The following is a 19045-nucleotide window of genomic DNA, read 5'->3' on the forward strand; positions in this document are numbered from 1 at the left end:
CTGCTGCTTTTCCGGAGCGTCAAGCTAACGGCTGTTACGGTTATGCAACTTCCGGTTGTGTAACGGCCGATATGATTTTTATTTTGTTTTATCTTCATTTCATTTTGAGGAGCTGTGTTTTGTTTTGTATTATTTGATTTAATTTTCATTTAACTACATTTTCTCTTACAACTAAAGCTTATTTTTAATTTTTTTTCAAGTTTATTCTTAAGTTCGCTTTTTCCATATTACTTTATTGAGACCTACATGTATTATTATCATGCATTGTTATATGTATTACAATGCTTTCATTGTAATGTATTGGGATATTTAGTTGAATGCCAACTTCAAAAAAATCATATGAAGAAGCAACAGGGCATTTTCATATTATTCTTTCAGTAAAACACTTCTGATAGGCCAAATTGGGTTGTCTACATAATTTTTGGTATCAATTTATCTACATTTTATACAGCTATGCCTTAATTTTAAAGAATAATGTTTTTTTGTGCCTCAAATGCTACATAGTTATTTCCTATGGGGCAAATTATGTGTAAATTAACTTTAATTGCTTTATTTCTTAGCTTTGATTACTTTGAAAGGTAAAATTGGGTGTAAATGTCACGATCAGAGTAAATTATTTAATTTTTTAAAAACACAGCACTTTAAAACATTCACAATAGCCCAGCATACAGCAACTATGACATTTACAAATAGCCAGTTCCTCAAAACAAGTGTTTTGAAAAAGCTATGTCAGGGATATGTTACTGCTCTAAAGCCTACTTTTTACAGTGGATCTGATGCTTTTGAGTAAAAACTTTATAGGTGCAAAACACATTAAAGCATGCTGTTTACTTGTCAATAAGGTCTTTATGATTGTTATTTAAAAACTGGCAATATCTATAATATCTAACAATTTTCATAATAAGTTGCCATCTTTAGGAACTTCAGGAAATAATCAATCTTTGGCATTATTACATTTGTACGGTACTTTTATTTCAGGCTATTGTTTGGGCTAGTAATTCTCCTAACAAGTAAACGGGTCGTTTCTGTTTGTCTGTTTTCCTTTGACTCATTTTATTTAGCAGACTATTAAATCTGGCATCTGAAATCCAGTGCTTTTATTTTGAAGGCCACATCGCTGTTATTCCCGTGCGCTCCTGCTCGTCCTCGTGGACTTGACGCGCTGTGTTTCCGGGTTAAGCAGCCTGACAGCTTCACACAGACCTGTCAGACCGCTCTCATCAGCTGGCCGGTCTCGGAGGAGTCTTCAGGCCTTTTCACGAGGCTCAGTGTCAGGGTTCATTTCTGCTACTGGTATCGGAGCTGTAAAGTTTAAAGAGAAAGGTGAGTGTGATGAATCCACTGTGTGTCCAATGAGACCAAAGTGTGCAGAGCCTACTGCAGTCCCCTCAAGCTGCAACCACTGTTTGAGTTTAAGAAAGAGGCTTGACCCGTGCACGAAGTCCAGGTCACTCTGTTTCTTTGTTTTTTATTGAGGTTATACTCTTTTGATTTCATATGTTTTACAGTAGAGGTGTTAAATTCTTGCACAACCCAGTACAGTGTTTCTAAAAATAGCAGTATAGTAGAAAGTTATAACAAGTAGGCTAATGCATTTCCTTTGAATGCAGCAGCAATTATGTTTTTTGAGGATAGTCTGTACAATTCATGGGCTTTTAAACATGAGGAAACAACGTTGTATGTATCCAGATGATGCAACAGAAGAAGTGCCAGTCTTTGAATGGCTTATAGGTGCTTCTCAGAGTATTTCTGTAGTCCTTGCATACCATATTTAAACGTTTGATCACATCACAAGTGACAAAACATGACAGTGCAAAGAAATATACTATTGTTTTTTGGGTATTTTCCTAAATCAAGCAGATCATTTCAGCCTTTTTTTTCTCTTTAAAGCAAAATTTAAAAAGGGCTATTTCTGAACAAAAACAGCCAAATTTTTACGTGTTAGAAAAAACATGTCAGTGACTTTAACTTCTGTCACACAAAACTGTTTCTGCATGACAGAAAATTTGTGTATTTATCAGACTGTACATCGTGAACCAATGCCATAGTAGTGCACTTTTCTGCCATAAATTAGGGCCATGAAACAAATATCCATTTTAAGAGCAATAGTAGGAGTAAGAAGAAATGAAAAATTATAGGGAGTGAAGCTGGTGGTTTGAGCAGTCCTCCTAAGCGATGGAGAATTCAATCTCATCCATCTCTTCCTCTGTGTCATCTGTGTCCTCCATGTTCTCCGCCGCTCTCTCAGCCCTCATCCTCTCACTGGCCGGGATGTAGTTGTCCTCGATAAAGCCATCATCATCTTCCTCGCTCTCAGGAGGCAGGCAGTGAGGGTTTACGCCACGTCCACTCTGCAGGGCAAACTCCCCCTCCTGGCCTGAGGGCAGTAGCAGAAACACAACAATGAGGCAAAGGTATGTGCTGTGTGTATTTGTAGTGTAAAGTGAACACGTACATGCAACAGCAGATTGAAAGCTTGATGCTGCTTTAATGAGCTAACTTTGTATGATCTGACACAGTTTGAAAGCATTGTTTGTGAGGTTTAATGATTGTTTTTCATTCTTCGAAGTAGGAAGTGAGTTTTTAAAAAGACATCATAAATATCATGTTGATAATCAAATACATGAAGCTGAAAGGAAAAAGGGCCTAAAAAGGCTGAGAAGAACTAAAGATTTAGTTGAAAGTAGTCAAGTGATTTTAGTTGTTATGTTTGGCTTTTTCTCAATAATAACATTTATACCAGATCTGATATTAGAGAAGCATCATCATCCATGAAGTACAGTTTGCAGATTAGTGAGTATTGACTCAAATTGTTGGACTACTAAAGAGTGAAAACAGAGACATCATGGTTCAGTCTATACTATTGAAGTCTATTGTTTTTTATTTGTGCATGTTTCATCATAGATTTGCAGCCAAGTGTGTGGTATCAGTTGGTACCAAACCACAGCTTTGGTAACTGGGATTGAGAAACTAAGGTTGGTGCACCACGCCTCATATTGCAGAAGCATCTTCCAAACCAAATGTAAGAGCTGTGAGGATCTGGGAGGAAACTAAACCGCTGATAAAATGGTATATGGTTGTTAGACTTTGAAGAGGCATTTTTTGTTTGCTCATAAATGTTAAAGCTCACATATTTTACCCTTTTAAGACAAGTTTATATAAACATGCCTGGGAAGTTTATTGCTGCAAAAACACTCCAGTATTAGATTTTTGCATGTCTAAATATCCCTCTTTTAAGTCCTGCTCGGACCGAGCTGTTCCTGTGTCTGTGGCTTCAAATGTTACTGAGCTGTCTGACTCCGCCCCTGACTCCGCCCCTCTCCGGAAATGGATGTGGCTTAATAGAGTGGTGCAGGAATGAGTCCTAAAACGCAGAAGTAAGTTAGCATTTTAGCACTTCTGGTTCCCTCATCTGAAAGTCTATGGGAATTTTGAATGCGTTTTCGGTTAAATGCCTAAAATAAGGTCTGTGGTGAAAACAAGCTCAAGAGAGTTTAACGTTTTATCCTATGACATAAATTACATCTGAAACGTGCCCCACCTTTGAATTGTGTATCTTTTCACATCTTAATAAAGGCAGTTGCTAAAAGATAGCTAACAAGGACTACATACGTCATCATCTGAAGCGCGGCATCTGAGCTGTTCAGTTGTATCTGTGTGTGATGACATAAATTCAGTCGACCGTGTTATAGTTCAATAGAGCATGATGTTAGCTTTTTACTTTCAACAGTTAAATTAACGAACCAGATAGGATTCTTATATTATCAGTTTATGAAGATTATCTTTATGAACAAAACATGAAAGTTTCACAAACTTTTCTTGGACACAGAGCTTATTTTCAGCAACAATCCAAAAACCCATTGAAAAATCCCATAGGCTCAGCACCGAGGGAACCCATGTAACGCTAACTTCTGGGTCTGCCTACAAAATTACGTCACGACTGCACCACTCTATTGATGTAGCTCTCCTGCTCCTCCTCTCAGCTGCCAGCTGCGAGGAAGATCAGGAGAGGAGGGCAGAGCTTTCCTCCAAGCGAGGAGAGCCAACCGAACCTGGGGGCGGGGCTAACTCCCCACATGACATCGTGAGGGGGAAATCTGACAACGGCTTGTTTAGCACACATTTTCTGAAAGGTGGAGAAAGAGAAGGGAGAGGGAAAGGATTTTTCTGGTGCTTGAGGGGATTGTGGATGGCCAGGGGCACATATTTTTGTTAGAAAAGCCTGAAAAAGTGATTTTTGTGTCATATGTGCCTTTAATATTAATTAGTGAAGTTTCATAATTTCAGTGCTAGACAAAAAACAGGATTTACATTAAACATACACAGTTTCACAAATGTATACTAACTCAGTTCAAGGTTTCACATCAAATACATTGCGAAAGTCTGAATGTCACAGTAATGCTAAAAGTTCTTCATGTGAGCAAGCAATGCTTTCTCAGCCAACATGTGTGCATTTTGATGGATGATAATGTCAAGCTTTTACATTATTTTGATGCAGTCACATAAAACTCAAGCTAGCTAGTATCCACCCTCAGATAAATTTGTGCCAGTGTTGTGCCAAAAAGCTTTTGGAAAAATAAGAGCTCTTTGATATAAATTAGGTTTATATACCACTCTTCATATGGTTATCCCAATAGTGATCGATGTTCCTGCACATCACATTTTTTTCTCATGTCATGCAGGCCAAAGGAAATAGACTAAAAAAGCTACACTGATGCATCAGTTTAATTTTAGTATCAGACAGTATTGGTATATTGAGCTATCAGCAAATAATGTAGCATGGACTGATATCAATAGCCACTTGGTATATTTCTATTATGCCTGTTTTATGGGTGAAAACCAAACAGATCGGCACTCGTCGTTAAGTTCTACATTTCTTTTTGTTAAATAAAAATATAAGCAGCATTAAAAAACAAAATGGGTAACTTTCCGACGAGTGCCGATCGGTTTGGTTTTTGCCTTTTAAGGTTTTTTAGCCTGCACCGATATTCCTGCATTTTGTTGAGTTGAGCTTGCATTCTCTTATTAAATGTTTTATGGGTGAAACACAAACCTGATTGGCCACACTGGCTCGCACCGTCCGTGTCCATCAGCCTTGTGTGTCTGTAGCTGGCCAGGTAACGCCGCACCACCTGGCATTTTGCCAGCAGGGCCATGATGATGGAGACAGAGATGGCTATGGCCAGGACGCCAACCAGGAACTCCCAGTTCTGAGATTTATATCTGCTCCTCGGGTTCATTAAGGTAACTGCAGGAGCAAGGGAAACAAGTCAAGTAAGGATGAATCTGTTAAAACCGTTGAGCACCATTCTAGTCTCCTTATAAACTGGCTTTATTGTTTTAATGCCTCTTAGCCAGCAACAGCTGAGGCCGTAGGCATTATTTTTCTGGGGTGTCCGTTTGACCCTCTTGTGAACACAATATCTCAAGAAAGCTTTGACGGATTTTGATCAAATTTTGCACAAATGTTCACATTGACTCAAGGGTGAACTGAATAGACTTAGAGGTCATAGGCCAAAGGGTTTAGGTCACTGGGCCTCACCTTCATAAAACTCATTACTCATTACATTTTTTCAAAGTCATCGGGCTCATGTGCATCCCTTGTTTTGAATGCAATTTCTCAAGGATGCTTTGAGGTGTTTTCTTCAAATGTGCATTTAAACATGAACTGATTCGATTTTGGTGGTCAAAAATTATAGGTAAAGGTAATTAGGCCTAAAGGTCAGCCTAAGCCCTTCTTCTTGACCCGCCACTGTATTTTCACTGTCCAGAAATTGGGAGCTTGGCAGAGTCATATAACTGCTGGCTGTAGTTCAGCTTTTTCAATGTTTAAAGCATCTCAACATCACAAACATCACACTCTAGTTCACAGACCCCAAACATTATCAGTCATTGTAAAGTGGTTGTATTTGCCATAAACAGCAATAGAATCAATATTTCTGCTAATGAAATGTTATTTCTTTTTTGTGATTGCAGATTTAACAGATTTCTTACCATTTTGTGTGGCGGTTGGTGTGACTGATGTGACATTTGATATTAGTTCCATTTGGCTTTGTTTTCCTCAGTCTCTTGCAGGGAGTCACCTTTCTTTATGGCTAAGTTTCCCTCTCGTTGGATGAGAAATATTGCTTTCCTTGAGGCACCATTAACTCCAGCATGAAACCATAGATCATAGATGTATATCACACATATGTCACTCAAAGAACAGATTTATTAACTTGGAACTGAAGCTGGAAAGGAGGCTCCTCCACCAAGTGATGTTCTTATAAGCCTCAAAGGTATGCAGATTGGATCTCAGGGAAGCATTGTAGGGCAGGCATTTCCCCAGATGAGGGAGGTAGCTGTCTGGAAGATTTCTGTTGACCAGGAGTCAAACCATTAGAGCACCACTAGGTGGCAAGGTTGAGTGACAGGAGGAGTCTTGGGTTCAGAGGCAAGTGAAAGGTGGTGGCAGAGATATCATCCTCTGTGTGGATGGACATGTGAGCCTGTGCCCTCTTGCTGCAGTCAAATGAGGCTTTGGAGAGAGTGTAGAAAGAAGAAAATGAGAATTAAACAGTATGAATGATTCCATTTAACACACTAGCCTACAAAGCCAAAGACAGAAGTATCATTTGAGTAAAGTATCAGTACACTACAATGCCCCTATGGCCTATATCCCACATGCATTAGGCTTTGAACTCTTTGTGACTCTTTGTGCCAGTAAATGCATATTTCATAACCAAGCCTCACAAAAAGAACACGAACAATCAAATGACCTAAATATTTCACTTAGTATGTATGAAGAGTGAGAGTGTCATCATAAAAGGGGAGACGCTGCCTGGATCCTCTAAATCCAGAAGTCATAATTGAGAGCAAGCTGTCAGGAGCTCAGGAGGATATCATCCACAACAGGAAAAGTGTGCCGCAAACAGGAAAGTCACACATACTGGAGGACCTTCCTCTGTGTAAGGCTGGCAGACGCAAAACACTGAAAGTCTCTGTCTTTATGATCCGAGACTATATTCTGACAATACAAGAGCTGCAGACTCAATTATTCTGAGAGGACAGTGGTAGAAAGTCTATCTATTGTTCAAAGAAATAGATTTTTAGCTTTTCAATAAAACATCTTCAGTCACGGAAAAATACAACAGTAGTTAGTTAGAAACAGTTGCCTGTCTGTTACTACTAATACTGTAGAGGGAAACATGAAGTACTCTAGTTCACTTTTTTCCCAGAGATTTAAATGAGAGGATGTTTTTAAAATCTGGCTAATTTTAGCTTAACGTGACTAAACACAAAGAGGAACTAGATAGCCTAATAGACAAAAAAAATCACTGACAGCAAAGCTAAAGCTAAACACTTCATATCTCTTTTATTTATTTTGTATCTAACACTTTCTTGGCAAAGGTTTAGATGAGAATACCTCTTGTAACTTGAAGTAGCTGTTACTTAGCAAAGCTTAACATAACTGGGAACAGGTCAAACTACAGACCACAATTCCAAAAAGGTTGGGACGTTGAGTAAGATGTGATTTAAAACAGAACACAGTGATTTGCAAATCCTCTTCAACCCATTCAGTTGGAGACTGCTCAAAGGAAGCTGATAAAAATGTTTGTGTTTTTTTTAAATATACATTCATTTTGAATTTGATGGATGCAGCATGTTCCAAAAAAGCTGGGACAGGAACAGGTTTACTGCTGTGTAATATTACCTTTAAACTCACAGAAACGGTCAGCAGCTCTTTGGGAATGTTGTTGATATATGGCTTTCACTTTGTATGGTAGAGTCTAAACTTACATTTGTAGATGCAGCAGCATGTTTTCTGAAGTGTTTCTGAGCCCACATTTTATTATCCACTATAAAATGATGCTGACTTCTAATGCACCGCTACCTGAGGGACTGGAAGTCATTGGCATCCAATGCTGGCTTTTGGCCTTGCCCCTTACATCAGAGATTTCCTCAGATTCTCTGAATCTTTTGATGATTTTATGGACTGTTATGGACTAATATGATGGTGCATTCTCTAAACTCCTTGATGTTGGGGAATGTTGTTCATAAACTTTTGGACAACTTTTGCCCATGCAGTCTTTCACAAAGTGGAAAATGTCACGCCATCGTTGATTGTGAGTGAATGTGCCTTTCAGGAGTGCTACTTTTATACCCAATCATTGTTCTGTCAACTTTTACCAATTAACCCGTTTACCTGTGGAATGTTTAGGTGTTATTTTTGAGCTGTCAACCATTTTCTTTTGCTGCCCCTGTCCCAACATTATTGGACGACTGTGTTCCAGACATCATATTCAGATTTTGTGTATATTTAAAAACAAAAAATGAAGTTAATGAGTTTGAAGATGAAACATCTTGTCTTTATTTGGAGTTTAACTGAATATGTGTTGAAAAGGATTTGTAAATCACTGTACTCTATTTCTAGTAACATTTAATAAGATGTTCCAGCTTTTTTTGAACTGCTTATTGTGCATAGCCAGTGTCGGTCAAACATTCCCTGATAGCCTAAACACATTTGCTATTGGTTGTTTATACAAAAACTGCACACGACAAACTCATAACAACGTCTCTGTGCTTGCCTAGCAGCTGGTCCAAGATCAAACCTCTGATGCCAACTTTGACAGATCATGCAAATCATGTTTTCTTCATTTTCCTTCTACAGTTTAATCTTGAAAAATATTTAGTTGCTTAATAAACTTCAGAGAACTGTTAAGTGGTATTTGTAAACTTTGGAAAGAGGCAGGCTAGCTCTTCCTTTGTTTGCTTGTATCTGAGTCAGTGAACTTCTAACTCACTGCAGCTTTACTGTAGGGACAGCAGAGCACTGCTGATCTTTGTAATAAACTCTGTGTAAGAAATTATTTGAGTGTTTTCCATGCTGCCAAAGTTTCCTCTAGTAGTCTTTTTTAACTAAACCAATCTTTGGTTTTCTAAATAATTAATTTCCCTCCTGTGCCTCTTTATATATTTATGATCCTTGTGTATTCTCGTACTCAACACCTTTCCTTTCAGTCTAAGTGAGTCAGCGTCAAAAACATCAATGATGTTGTGAATGTAAATCCAAACCAGTCTTCCACAAAAAACTTGTGTTTGAAAGACAGAGGATCTTTGAGTAAAGCTGTTTGCAAATTTGCCTCATGTTTGCATGCAGGTTTGCTCCTTTCTGATTAGAGCAGAGCTGTCAGAGTGAAGTCACAAGCCCTCTCAAAGTGAACTCTGCTATTAGGATGAACCAGCATCACAAGCACAGTATTTTTACTTTATTATGTTTATGGCCATCACTTTAAAGCACATATTAGTTATATCTTCCCTGCATGCTTTGGACTGTGTTGCTGATTATCTCCCTTTCTATCATGTCAGGTCATAATTTAAGACTTAAAGTAATTATTGTTAAACACCATCTGTGTTATATCTAGTAGCCTCCAAAAGGGAGGTGTGACAGCTCCATTATTTTTCCTGTTATTTGTATCTCGCTTTGGTATTTAAATCAGCTTGGCTAGATTGAAAATTGATGCAGAGATTACACAGGAGGGATTCTAGATTTGGAAAACTATTTTTTCTTCTTGTTCTTGGTAAAATAAGAAAAATAAGCTGAATATGAGGCCAAAACCAGAAGGCTGCTTGCAGAGTTTAGCACTGAGAGCTGAAACAAGGTAGAAACAAAACAAAAACATCTCTAGCATCTTAGGCTTTCTTTTAAAAAACATTGGTAGTCCATCAAAGTCATGCAAAAATCTCAGATCCATTGGATAGGTTTGCAAATGTGTTTTAAGCAGACACACAGTGTTTGGAGTCTAGTTACTCAAAATCTCGGCATCATAACAACATACAGTGCTTAACAAATTTAGACCACCCTATAGACCACCCTAACCCTAACTAAAGTAAGGGTTATGCCACAGCTACACTAAATTAACAGCACTGGTAATTACCAAAATCGTTTTCTATGTTTCTGCAATGGTTAATACACCAATATGTAGAAGCTCTTTAACCCAAATGATATTTTTAATGCTAAAATCTAATTATTATTGTTATCCATGAATTTTCAAATGTACTGATTTACAAAAAAACAAAAAATAGTAAAGCACATTAATATTTCTTGATTAATATGTCAAATTATAGTTATTTACTTGCATTCCTGAAGAGAAAAATTAGTCTTTGTGGTTGAATGTTATGCTTGATTAATTTCTGACTTCTCAGAGAAGCCTAGTGAGCCGGCTCAAATTTGGGTGAATTCAGTTTGAAATCCCTCATTCCTGTTCAAAATGGTAAAACGTTGAGAGCTGACTGAAAATGAAAGAGTCTGTATTAAAGCACTTCATGATGCTGGATGGTCTCTGAGACAAATATGACAGGTGGTCTAATAAATTTGTTAAGCACTGTAGCTTAAGCATAATCTCAGCAAAGAAGTATTTGCTGTCTACACCTATTTTACACATTATTAGGAAAAGTAATAGATATGCTTTGAAAAGGAATTTTGCATTAAACCAAGTCATCTCAGAGTAGAAATGCTCAGAAAACAGTCATATTCATCACAGGGTCATTGTGTCAGGGGGTTTATGATGTGAGGCTGATACGCTGATTAGAGCATGGCTAAAGTTAGCAGCTAGCTCTGCCAGCCTTCAGTCCTTTTTGCAGATTAATATTGTGCTTAATGTGGTTACACATCACTGTGGCTGAGTAGTTATATATGACTATAACCCTCAGCAGCTACATGAAACTTTATTGCCATTTTCTAGATCAAAACACTGCCATACAGCACTGTTCATCTGATGCTAAGCTAAATAGTAAGCTTCTCATGTTTACGTCCGGTTAATAGCTGGGGGAAAGTTCTGACAGGAAGGCAGTGGTCTTTAACTGTAGCTACAGTGTTTCATAGTAGTGGAAGGCTTGTATACAGTTTAAAAAGGTAATTTGGTCCTGATTTCAGACCTTTGTTTAAAAAAGATGACAGCTAATTGGTTTAACCAGCTTGTAAATCTTGCACCAGCTAATTTGATGTCTGAACTTAGCTGTAAAGCTAGCTACCGTGTGCATCCCTATAGAAGTTCTATAGCAGTGGTTCTCAAATGGGCTGAACAATTTGCAAAAGTATTCTAATTACAATTTTTTTCCCTAAAATGCGATTGCGATTTAATATGCAATTTTTCTTATTTTCCTGATCTTGTGTATTTTTCAACAAATTCAAGCAATATATCGTTCTGTATCATAACCTACTGTACATTCAGTCAGGAACACTCAACATACATTCAACCATTTTACTGCAAAATGGATAGTTTTACTTGTTGGAGAAGGCTCGACTCTAAAGACGCTCCCTGGGTTAGTCAGCAGCATGCCTTAAATTTCCAGGGAGAGCATGGCTAGAAAGCCCCATATGGATTTATACATTTATGATAATATGTATTGAAAACAAAGAAATTATTTCAGAAGAAATTAATCCATAGCAACATGAATCTGAATATGAGGGTGCAATAAACTTTAAACTATAAAGGAGGCGGCTGGTGTGAACTGACACTAAGCTTCTTCAGCTTTAGAGAGAAGTTTTTGCTCTTATTGAAAATTTGATGTCCATTATTGATGGGCAAACATACATAAAACAGGAAAAGAAGGATTTTTGTAAACCATTGTAAAACATTTGACACTTGAATATTGGCATAATGTGCATAACATCTCTGCCACTGCAAAAAAGGGATTTATTAAACTTGTATTTTGTCACATTTCAAGTTACATATTGCAACTTGTTTACAATGTTTACTTCCTAGTCACACTAGACCTCTTTTCCCCTCATTTGATTCAAATTATAAAGTTAAAGGCTTTAAACGTGTGGTTATAAATTTCACCACTAGGGGGCTCCCAATCAAAAATAAGTTTCTCCAATCTCTGCTGCATGCTTCTCGTTTTCAGTTTCCTCTGTTCAATAAGAAACTGAAACTTATTAAACTGAAGACCACATTCTTGCCCCACTGATACATTCCACACAAGGAGGGAGAAAAGCTGTTAAAAGTGGACTTCCTGTTTTGTGCTGCAAGCATCCTAGAATGCTTTGTGAGTAGCTCGCAGTGTGAACCAGGAAAGCAGCCTTGTTATATGAAATTCATCCAGGAAATGAAAATGCTGAATTACTGTTTAGTAATTCTACATATTGTACCTTTAAAAGATTGTTCTGTTTGTAAATTTGCTCTAAATCAGACTCTTGAATGTTGCATGAATTCACACAATAAACTGTATAAGGTAACAGGCTGCAACTGCGTTTGACCCTCACAGTCTGACATGTACAGTGTCAAAGTCCCCAGAATGAGGTTGTTATAGTCTGCTCTAGTCTAGATTAGGATTTGTGGAGCTATCATTTTCTCTTTCTTTCTTGGCCCTGAGGTGATTTTTCACAGCAGAGGCATCCAGCTGCTTAGGGCCAGCCATTAGCCCTCTTCCTTTTCGTCTTCTACAGCTATTCTCTTCAGCTCTGTTGGCTGTAAACACACTGACAGGGCCGCCTTTATCTCTTCCTGTTCTGTCCTCACACTGGCGAAGCACAACAAAATATACACACCAAGCAGCACAGGACCAGCAGCTATAGGAGAGAGAAGCCTGGGAGCCAGAAATCTCTGTGTGTGTCAGATGTGCTAGAGTTAGTGAGCCCTCCTCTGCTCTCATACTGTACATTTGTTTAAGTTTGTATGTGAAATTGTACGTGAAGGCGGCTTCATTTGCATCTGAGTCTGCCAAAGCCTGTGTTTGAATACTCTTCTGAAAGAGAAGAGTCAGTTCCTCTCAGTTGTTCGTTGTTTTACTGCTCCACATTGTGAGTTGAGTGTCAGTTTACAGGCACTAATGATGACCAGAGGGCGGGAAATGTTCTGTCATCAAACTGAATAAAACATCAAAATTAGGCTCTGCCTATGGAGCGTAAAGTTTCCTTTGAGCAGACAAATTAACTGTTAGCAAGTTTATGGCTTGCTTCAGTTCAAAACACTGTTATGGGCATTAGATTGTGCAGTGGAAGAAAACAAGTAAATTCTATTCAACAGTAGCAGCATTTTGTTTAAGAGGTGGATTTTGTTATGCTTGTAGAAACCATCGTAACAGAAATGAAGTCTTCTTAGTGAATTTTTACAAGTAGATGATTATTTATCAGTGTTGTTGGTGACTTGGTGGCTGTAGTTCATGTGATTTAAACAACAGTGACATGAAGAGGCAAACTACAGAAAGCTAGAGAGGACTCGGTCAGTTTGTAAGTATTTAGTCCTATTGTATATTTTTGCTATGCCCCTTCTTTGTCACTGCAAAGCCACTTAAAAGTTCAGTCAGGGACATACAAGTTTTACAAAGCAAGACAAAGAAAAAGCAGTTTGCGTTAGTCCTAGTAAATACTCCGACCTTTGAACTAACAAGATTTTAGTTGTTATTAATGGCCAAAATGATAAACGGCTAAAGGAAGGTAAAAGTTTTCTGAAGAAGCTACAAGCAAGGCTGGCCACAGTGACTGCTGTAGCATTAACAGTTATTAAGTTACAAGTGTTACAACTGATAAACTTTACTTTTTTAATGAACATATTCTAAACTTGATGCCTACAACACATTCCAAAAGTATGTCGTGTTAAGAAAAGACAGGGAAAGTTGTTGAATACTCAAAAAAAATAAACAAAAATAACCAGGATCATTTCACAGGTGTGTAGGTTGGCTGGTAACAGTTGATAGCAGAATGATTGGTTATAAATGGAGCACTGCTGAAGGCTAAGTGGTATAAAATCAACAATGGCAGGGCCTTCACTTTGTGTGACTACATGGGCATAGGCCAAGAGTTGCTTTAAATCAAGGGGGAAAATGTAACTAAGTTATGTAATATATACAGTGATATAAAATGATACATCCAGGGGCATCGCCAAGGATTTTGGGCCCCCAGAAAGAATATTACACAGGGCCCCCCTTAACTGGCTAGCCAAGCATCAAATGTTGCATCATTTTTACAAATATCTGCACATTTAAATGTTTTTCTGAACCATAAATTACTGACGTATGAGTGATATTTTTAAATATGGTAAAATTGAGTTTACTTGCATTATTTCGCAGCACTGGGCTATACCATCTGGACATTTCTAAGGGAGGAGCAGAGCACCCCCAGTATTGTCTGTTGACCAATTCATGTAGTTTCTTTTGATTCAATAATTCAATTCATTAAGTAGTTACTAAGAAAAGATAAATAAAAACACTTTTCATTACAGACTTCCCATGGGCCCCTCCCTACTGTGCGGCCGGTAATCAGTACCCTTTCCCCCCTGTGCTGCACCCATGGATACATATATACGCTTAGATGAACTGTGCTTAGTCCTCTACACAATGAAATAAAGCCTTTTTCACTATTGTAAGCCATGTAGGTCAGTGGATATATTTATCAACTTAAATGCAAGGAGTTTGAAGATTATCTTCAGTTTGAAGATTAATATCTTGTCTTTCAGTTGTTTTCAACTGAAAAGGATTCACAAATCCCTCTATTCGGTTTTTATTCCCTTTTTAGGCAGTATTGCAGCTTTTTTGTTATTGGGGTTAGTAAATTAAACCATTACAAATTTGTGCAGTGTAATCTTGTTTTCTGCCTCTTTGTTAATGATCTCTAACTCACTAGCAGAGGCCTGGGCCCGAGGTTGAGAAAAAGCTCAGCTGAATACTGACTGAGATATTATGCTGGAATGATGTTAAAATAGAGCAGCTGTCACAATATAATGCTGGTGGATCTATCGACATATAGATTCCAATTTTAAAAAAGATAAAATACCAGTGAAAGATCCATACTTTGACTGAAACTGCTGCTGACATTTGTTTCACTTGATTAAAGTTTGGATTGCTACAGTCTGACTGAAATTGTACATTAGTCCTCCTTTTTACCTTTACACGTCTGATCTGACTGCGTCTTTCATCACTGAGCTTCTCCTTTTTCCTTCATTTCATTTCATTACAAAAAAACGTAATCGACTCACATCAAAGTGCAGTAAAAAAGCATTCGCACTCTTATTTCATCGTCTCCTTCTAACAAATCATCCCTGTCCAAGCAAACATCCGTCTCTGAGGCTAAAATAATCACAGATATTCACTGAAAATCAAAGCTCCGTCCTTCAGTTGACCTAAGCCCCAATAATCCACAGAGCAACATGCCTCAAGCCTCTTATCCCACTGCCAAGATGTGTATTTGTGTCTTGCCTTGAAAATGTGCGGAGGAGTCGGGCTGGGCTATTGTATGAGGAGGATAATGGCATCATGTCTGATAGGGCAGTGAGCTGAAAAACAGCTGGCAGAGAGTGAGATTATTTATCTCAAACACTGCAGATCAAGCTCATAGAGTCTGTGTTGAACACTTGGGAGGAAATCTACACCTTAATGCACTTTCATACTGATTTTCTCTTTTATTTCTGATAAAAGCTATGTCATAAAGCTTGAGCAGAGTACCATAACGTTTCATGTTTGGTTTTTGTCTTTAAGCCGTGGAATAATGGCAGTGTAAACAGTGAAACTGAAGCCAACCACTTCCACCACATAACGTGCTTTATGACCTCAAACCATCAAATTTTAATATGTAAAAGAAAAGCTTCAGCACCCAGCAACTTTAATAAACATGCACTGTTAACCTCAACGAGCCTTTAGGTGACCGTACACAAATATAAGCAGGAGAAAATGTGCTATTTATAGAGCCTGAGTGTTTGGGATGAAAACAATGAGAGGCCCACATGCAACAGGTGCAGGAGGCAGTTTGGCGACCAGGTCTGTCAAATGACACTACAGCATTTATCCAGATGGAAAAGGCTTTATCAGTTATGCATCATAGAGTAATGAGGCATAATTCATACTATCAAGCAAGTCAACATTTCTTTCTTATGAAAGCCTAAATAAAGCAATAATTTAAATTTTGAGCCATTTTAAACCCATTTTCAAAGCACATTTTTCACTATATTGTATCATTTAGTTGCATATAGTGTAATTCTCCTACTGGGAGGCTCTCAATCAAAACAAATAACAAAAGAAGACAAGCAGAGGAAGCGTGGATCAAGAAGGCCACTTTTTACAGCTTTTCTCCCACATTATTTGAAATTCATCCATGAGAGAAAAACGACAGCTTACTGTTTAGTAAATTTTTTATTTAACAGAGTCCTCAATAGATAACAAGAAGTCAGCAGTGGAGGTGGATGAAACTGAGCAGCACGTCTCTACCAGAAGGAAGAAAGCAACCACACCCTTGCTAGGTTTATGCAAAGTTTGTGAAAGCATTTTCAGAATGGCTGCCACAGCAGATTGGAATCATAAGCAAACTTTAGTAAGCACATGACTAATGTCACTCAGGCTTTGCTCAATATCTTCTACCACCTATGATTTCTAGTCAACTGGGAAATGTCTACTGGGGCCACACATGAGAGGATGGAGTTTCATTTAACTTTTCCGTCCTTTTTAGTGAAATTCATCCATGAAACAAAAACTGTGGGTTACTGTTGAATATGGAGTTCAGATTTTTGTTAAACAGAATTGTCATTTCAGAACAACAAGTAAGCAGTGGAGGTTAGCTGAGGTGAGCACCACAATGGGATTAGACTGTAATCTCTTTGGTTGAAAAGTGAAGCCAGTCCAGGAATGCAAAAAGCTGCAGTTCCTCAAGTGTCCACTTGAGGCTGACTGTAAAAGCACCACAGGTCACCTCCATACCACATGTTAAAATGCTGATTTTTACATCAGAAAAAAAATGTAAAGCATGTTCAAAAAGTGATTTTGTTCAAATGTCATTACAGGCACACTTACACCAGGAGGTAATGTTTTTCACAACTCAACCATTTTGGTTTAAATATGTTTGTTGAGTTATGTATTGTTAAGGGTATAGCTGAAATGATTGTAGGCCAGCTTGGTGTAGCTGTTTGTCAAGAGGCTTAAAACCCACCGCAGCTCCACCTCTATGTTTGATTCACAGTCCACTGAGGACTGGAATCAAAAACCCTTTTCAGTAACCAAATGGCTCATGTCACCCTGGCTTCAGCCAATATTTTTTTTACCTCTTATGGTTTCCATTTCACTGGAAATAGCCTCATGGGGCCACAAGGTTACAGTGGTCACAGGTGGAAGGATGGAGTTGCATGAAATAATTCCATCCTTCTTATGTGAAATTTGTCAGGTCAGGTATGGGAGTATATACCAGTTTGGCACTTTTGCGTGTCGACCTTGTTCCTGTACTGCCATCGCCCAGGCCTGGGCAAGGCCCATGCCTCATCTCTCCAGGTATCTTCCCAGCTGACCCCTCCACAACGCATGTGGTGTGCTGGATCAGGCCTGGGAAAGCCTGCGGGGTACCCGTAAAAGCGCAGCTGCTGTTCCTGTATCGTGCAGCTGACCCATCCCATCCCTGCTCTCCAGAGCATGTCAGAATTAGATACATGGTCTTTCCAATCATTGTGCAGGTGATTGTGCAGCCCTCCATGCACGAAATTCATTCATAAAAACTGTGGGAAACTGTTTAAAACTCAACTAGATAATTAAGCCAGATCAGTATTGCAAATAAGTATAGTTCCCTAAGTGTCCAGTTGAGGCTTGCTGTAAAAGCACCACAAGTCACCTGCATACCTCATGTTCAAGTGCTGATTTTTACATCAAACGGATCAGCTTCATCCAGTATTTCTAACACATATGGTCTCTAATTGACTGGAAGATGTCTAATGGGGCCTCATGTTACAGTGGTCACAGAGTGGTGGGATACTGTTGCATGCAGATCACTAGAAAAAAACCAAAACATAAATAAAATACAGCAACAGGACAGCAGCTTTCAGACACAGTTTCGGCTTCCTTATGTAGTCTCTGACATATTTCCATGGATATGACAAACTTACATGTCAGTTATGGCAGCTCTGTCGCAGCAGCAATCATAACAAGATGTCTCCTGTTTCAACAATAAAGTTTAGGGTTTTTTAGATTTTTAACGCTGTTGGAAATATTTGGGGTAATAAAAATACCCAACTTAGTCATAGATATAGCATAGTAGTGGTCATTTTTAAGTGCTTGAGTGAGAAAATTCATGTTATTGTACCTTTAAGTGTAATTCTTAATCATCTCTTTGGAGTTACAATAAGCCACATTCTCTTGACAAATCTAGATAAGTATCTTCTTTAAAGATATAAAAGTAGCATGAGGCAAATGCATTTTAATGTGAAGTTACTTGAAATTGCAACTTATTTCTTATTTCAATGAGTTTTATTTTTGTAAACGTATTTTTCCTTTTTGCACCGTAAGCCATTTTTACTCATTTCAAGCATTGCAGGCCCTGTTTTTTTCTTTTTATATCTTGAAGTATGATGTTGACGTGGTCTTTTTAGTCATATGTGGCTAATCTTAACTGTAATGAGACCTCTTCAGAAAGAAATTTGACAAATACACATATTAAGATTAGAGCTTTTACAGGTTATAGGATAAACTGAGTCTAAACACACAAGTAAGGACAGTCACATGAACTTTGCATAATTCAAAGCCTCCAGTCTTAAAGACCAGCTGATTATTTACCCTCTTACCTGGTCACCTCTCTGCGTAGCCTCCTTTAGCTTCGGCGAGTTCACCTGTCGTCTCTCCGCTCTCACATTTCACTTCAGCCATAAATACATTTCTCTGTGTGTCTTTGTGTGTAAAATGGAGAAATGTTGTGCAAAGGTTGAAAGAGGTGTGCTCTGCAGCTGCTTCCCAGAAGGACAGGTTAATGTTTAACCTAAGGTGTGCTCCCTCCCCTCCACCTTCTGCTGCTGCTCTCTGTCCAATGACACGGCAGACCTGGTCAGAGTCTTAGCTGTCAATCATCAGTACCAAACCAGGAAGAGTAATGTGTCATATTTTAACCACAACTCTGTATTCACAACTAAGAATCCAGGCAACCAGTCTGACCTGTTTCTTTGCAAATAGATGTGTAGATAGCGTGTAAATGGACCAGTGAGTATTCAAATAATCATGTTTGATATCTGCTTTGTGTGTGTCTTTCTCTAGTGTGTGCAGTTTTGTTTGTCTGCCTGCCAGGCACCACGCCTCGCACTGTTTATCTACAATGTAAACCCTC

At 38.4% G+C, this 19045-nt stretch overlaps 1 protein-coding gene across 1 annotated transcript; it reads right to left on the minus strand.

Moving 5' to 3' along the window:
- Positions 1-1448: 1448 nt before the first annotated feature.
- On the minus strand, positions 1449-18638 carry c7h1orf210 (chromosome 7 C1orf210 homolog). Its single transcript, XM_041791954.1, has 4 exons — positions 18513-18638; positions 5995-6517; positions 5054-5248; positions 1449-2377 (listed from the first exon to the last, which is right to left on the minus strand). The coding sequence occupies exons 2-4, from the start codon at positions 6044-6046 to the stop codon at positions 2169-2171; spliced, it is 456 nt and encodes a 151-aa protein (XP_041647888.1). The 5' UTR covers positions 6047-6517; positions 18513-18638; the 3' UTR covers positions 1449-2168.
- Between the last annotated feature and the right edge of the window lie 407 nt (positions 18639-19045).

This window comes from Cheilinus undulatus, linkage group 7 (genome assembly GCF_018320785.1).
Source record: "Cheilinus undulatus linkage group 7, ASM1832078v1, whole genome shotgun sequence".
Taxonomy (NCBI): Eukaryota; Metazoa; Chordata; class Actinopteri; order Labriformes; family Labridae; genus Cheilinus; species Cheilinus undulatus.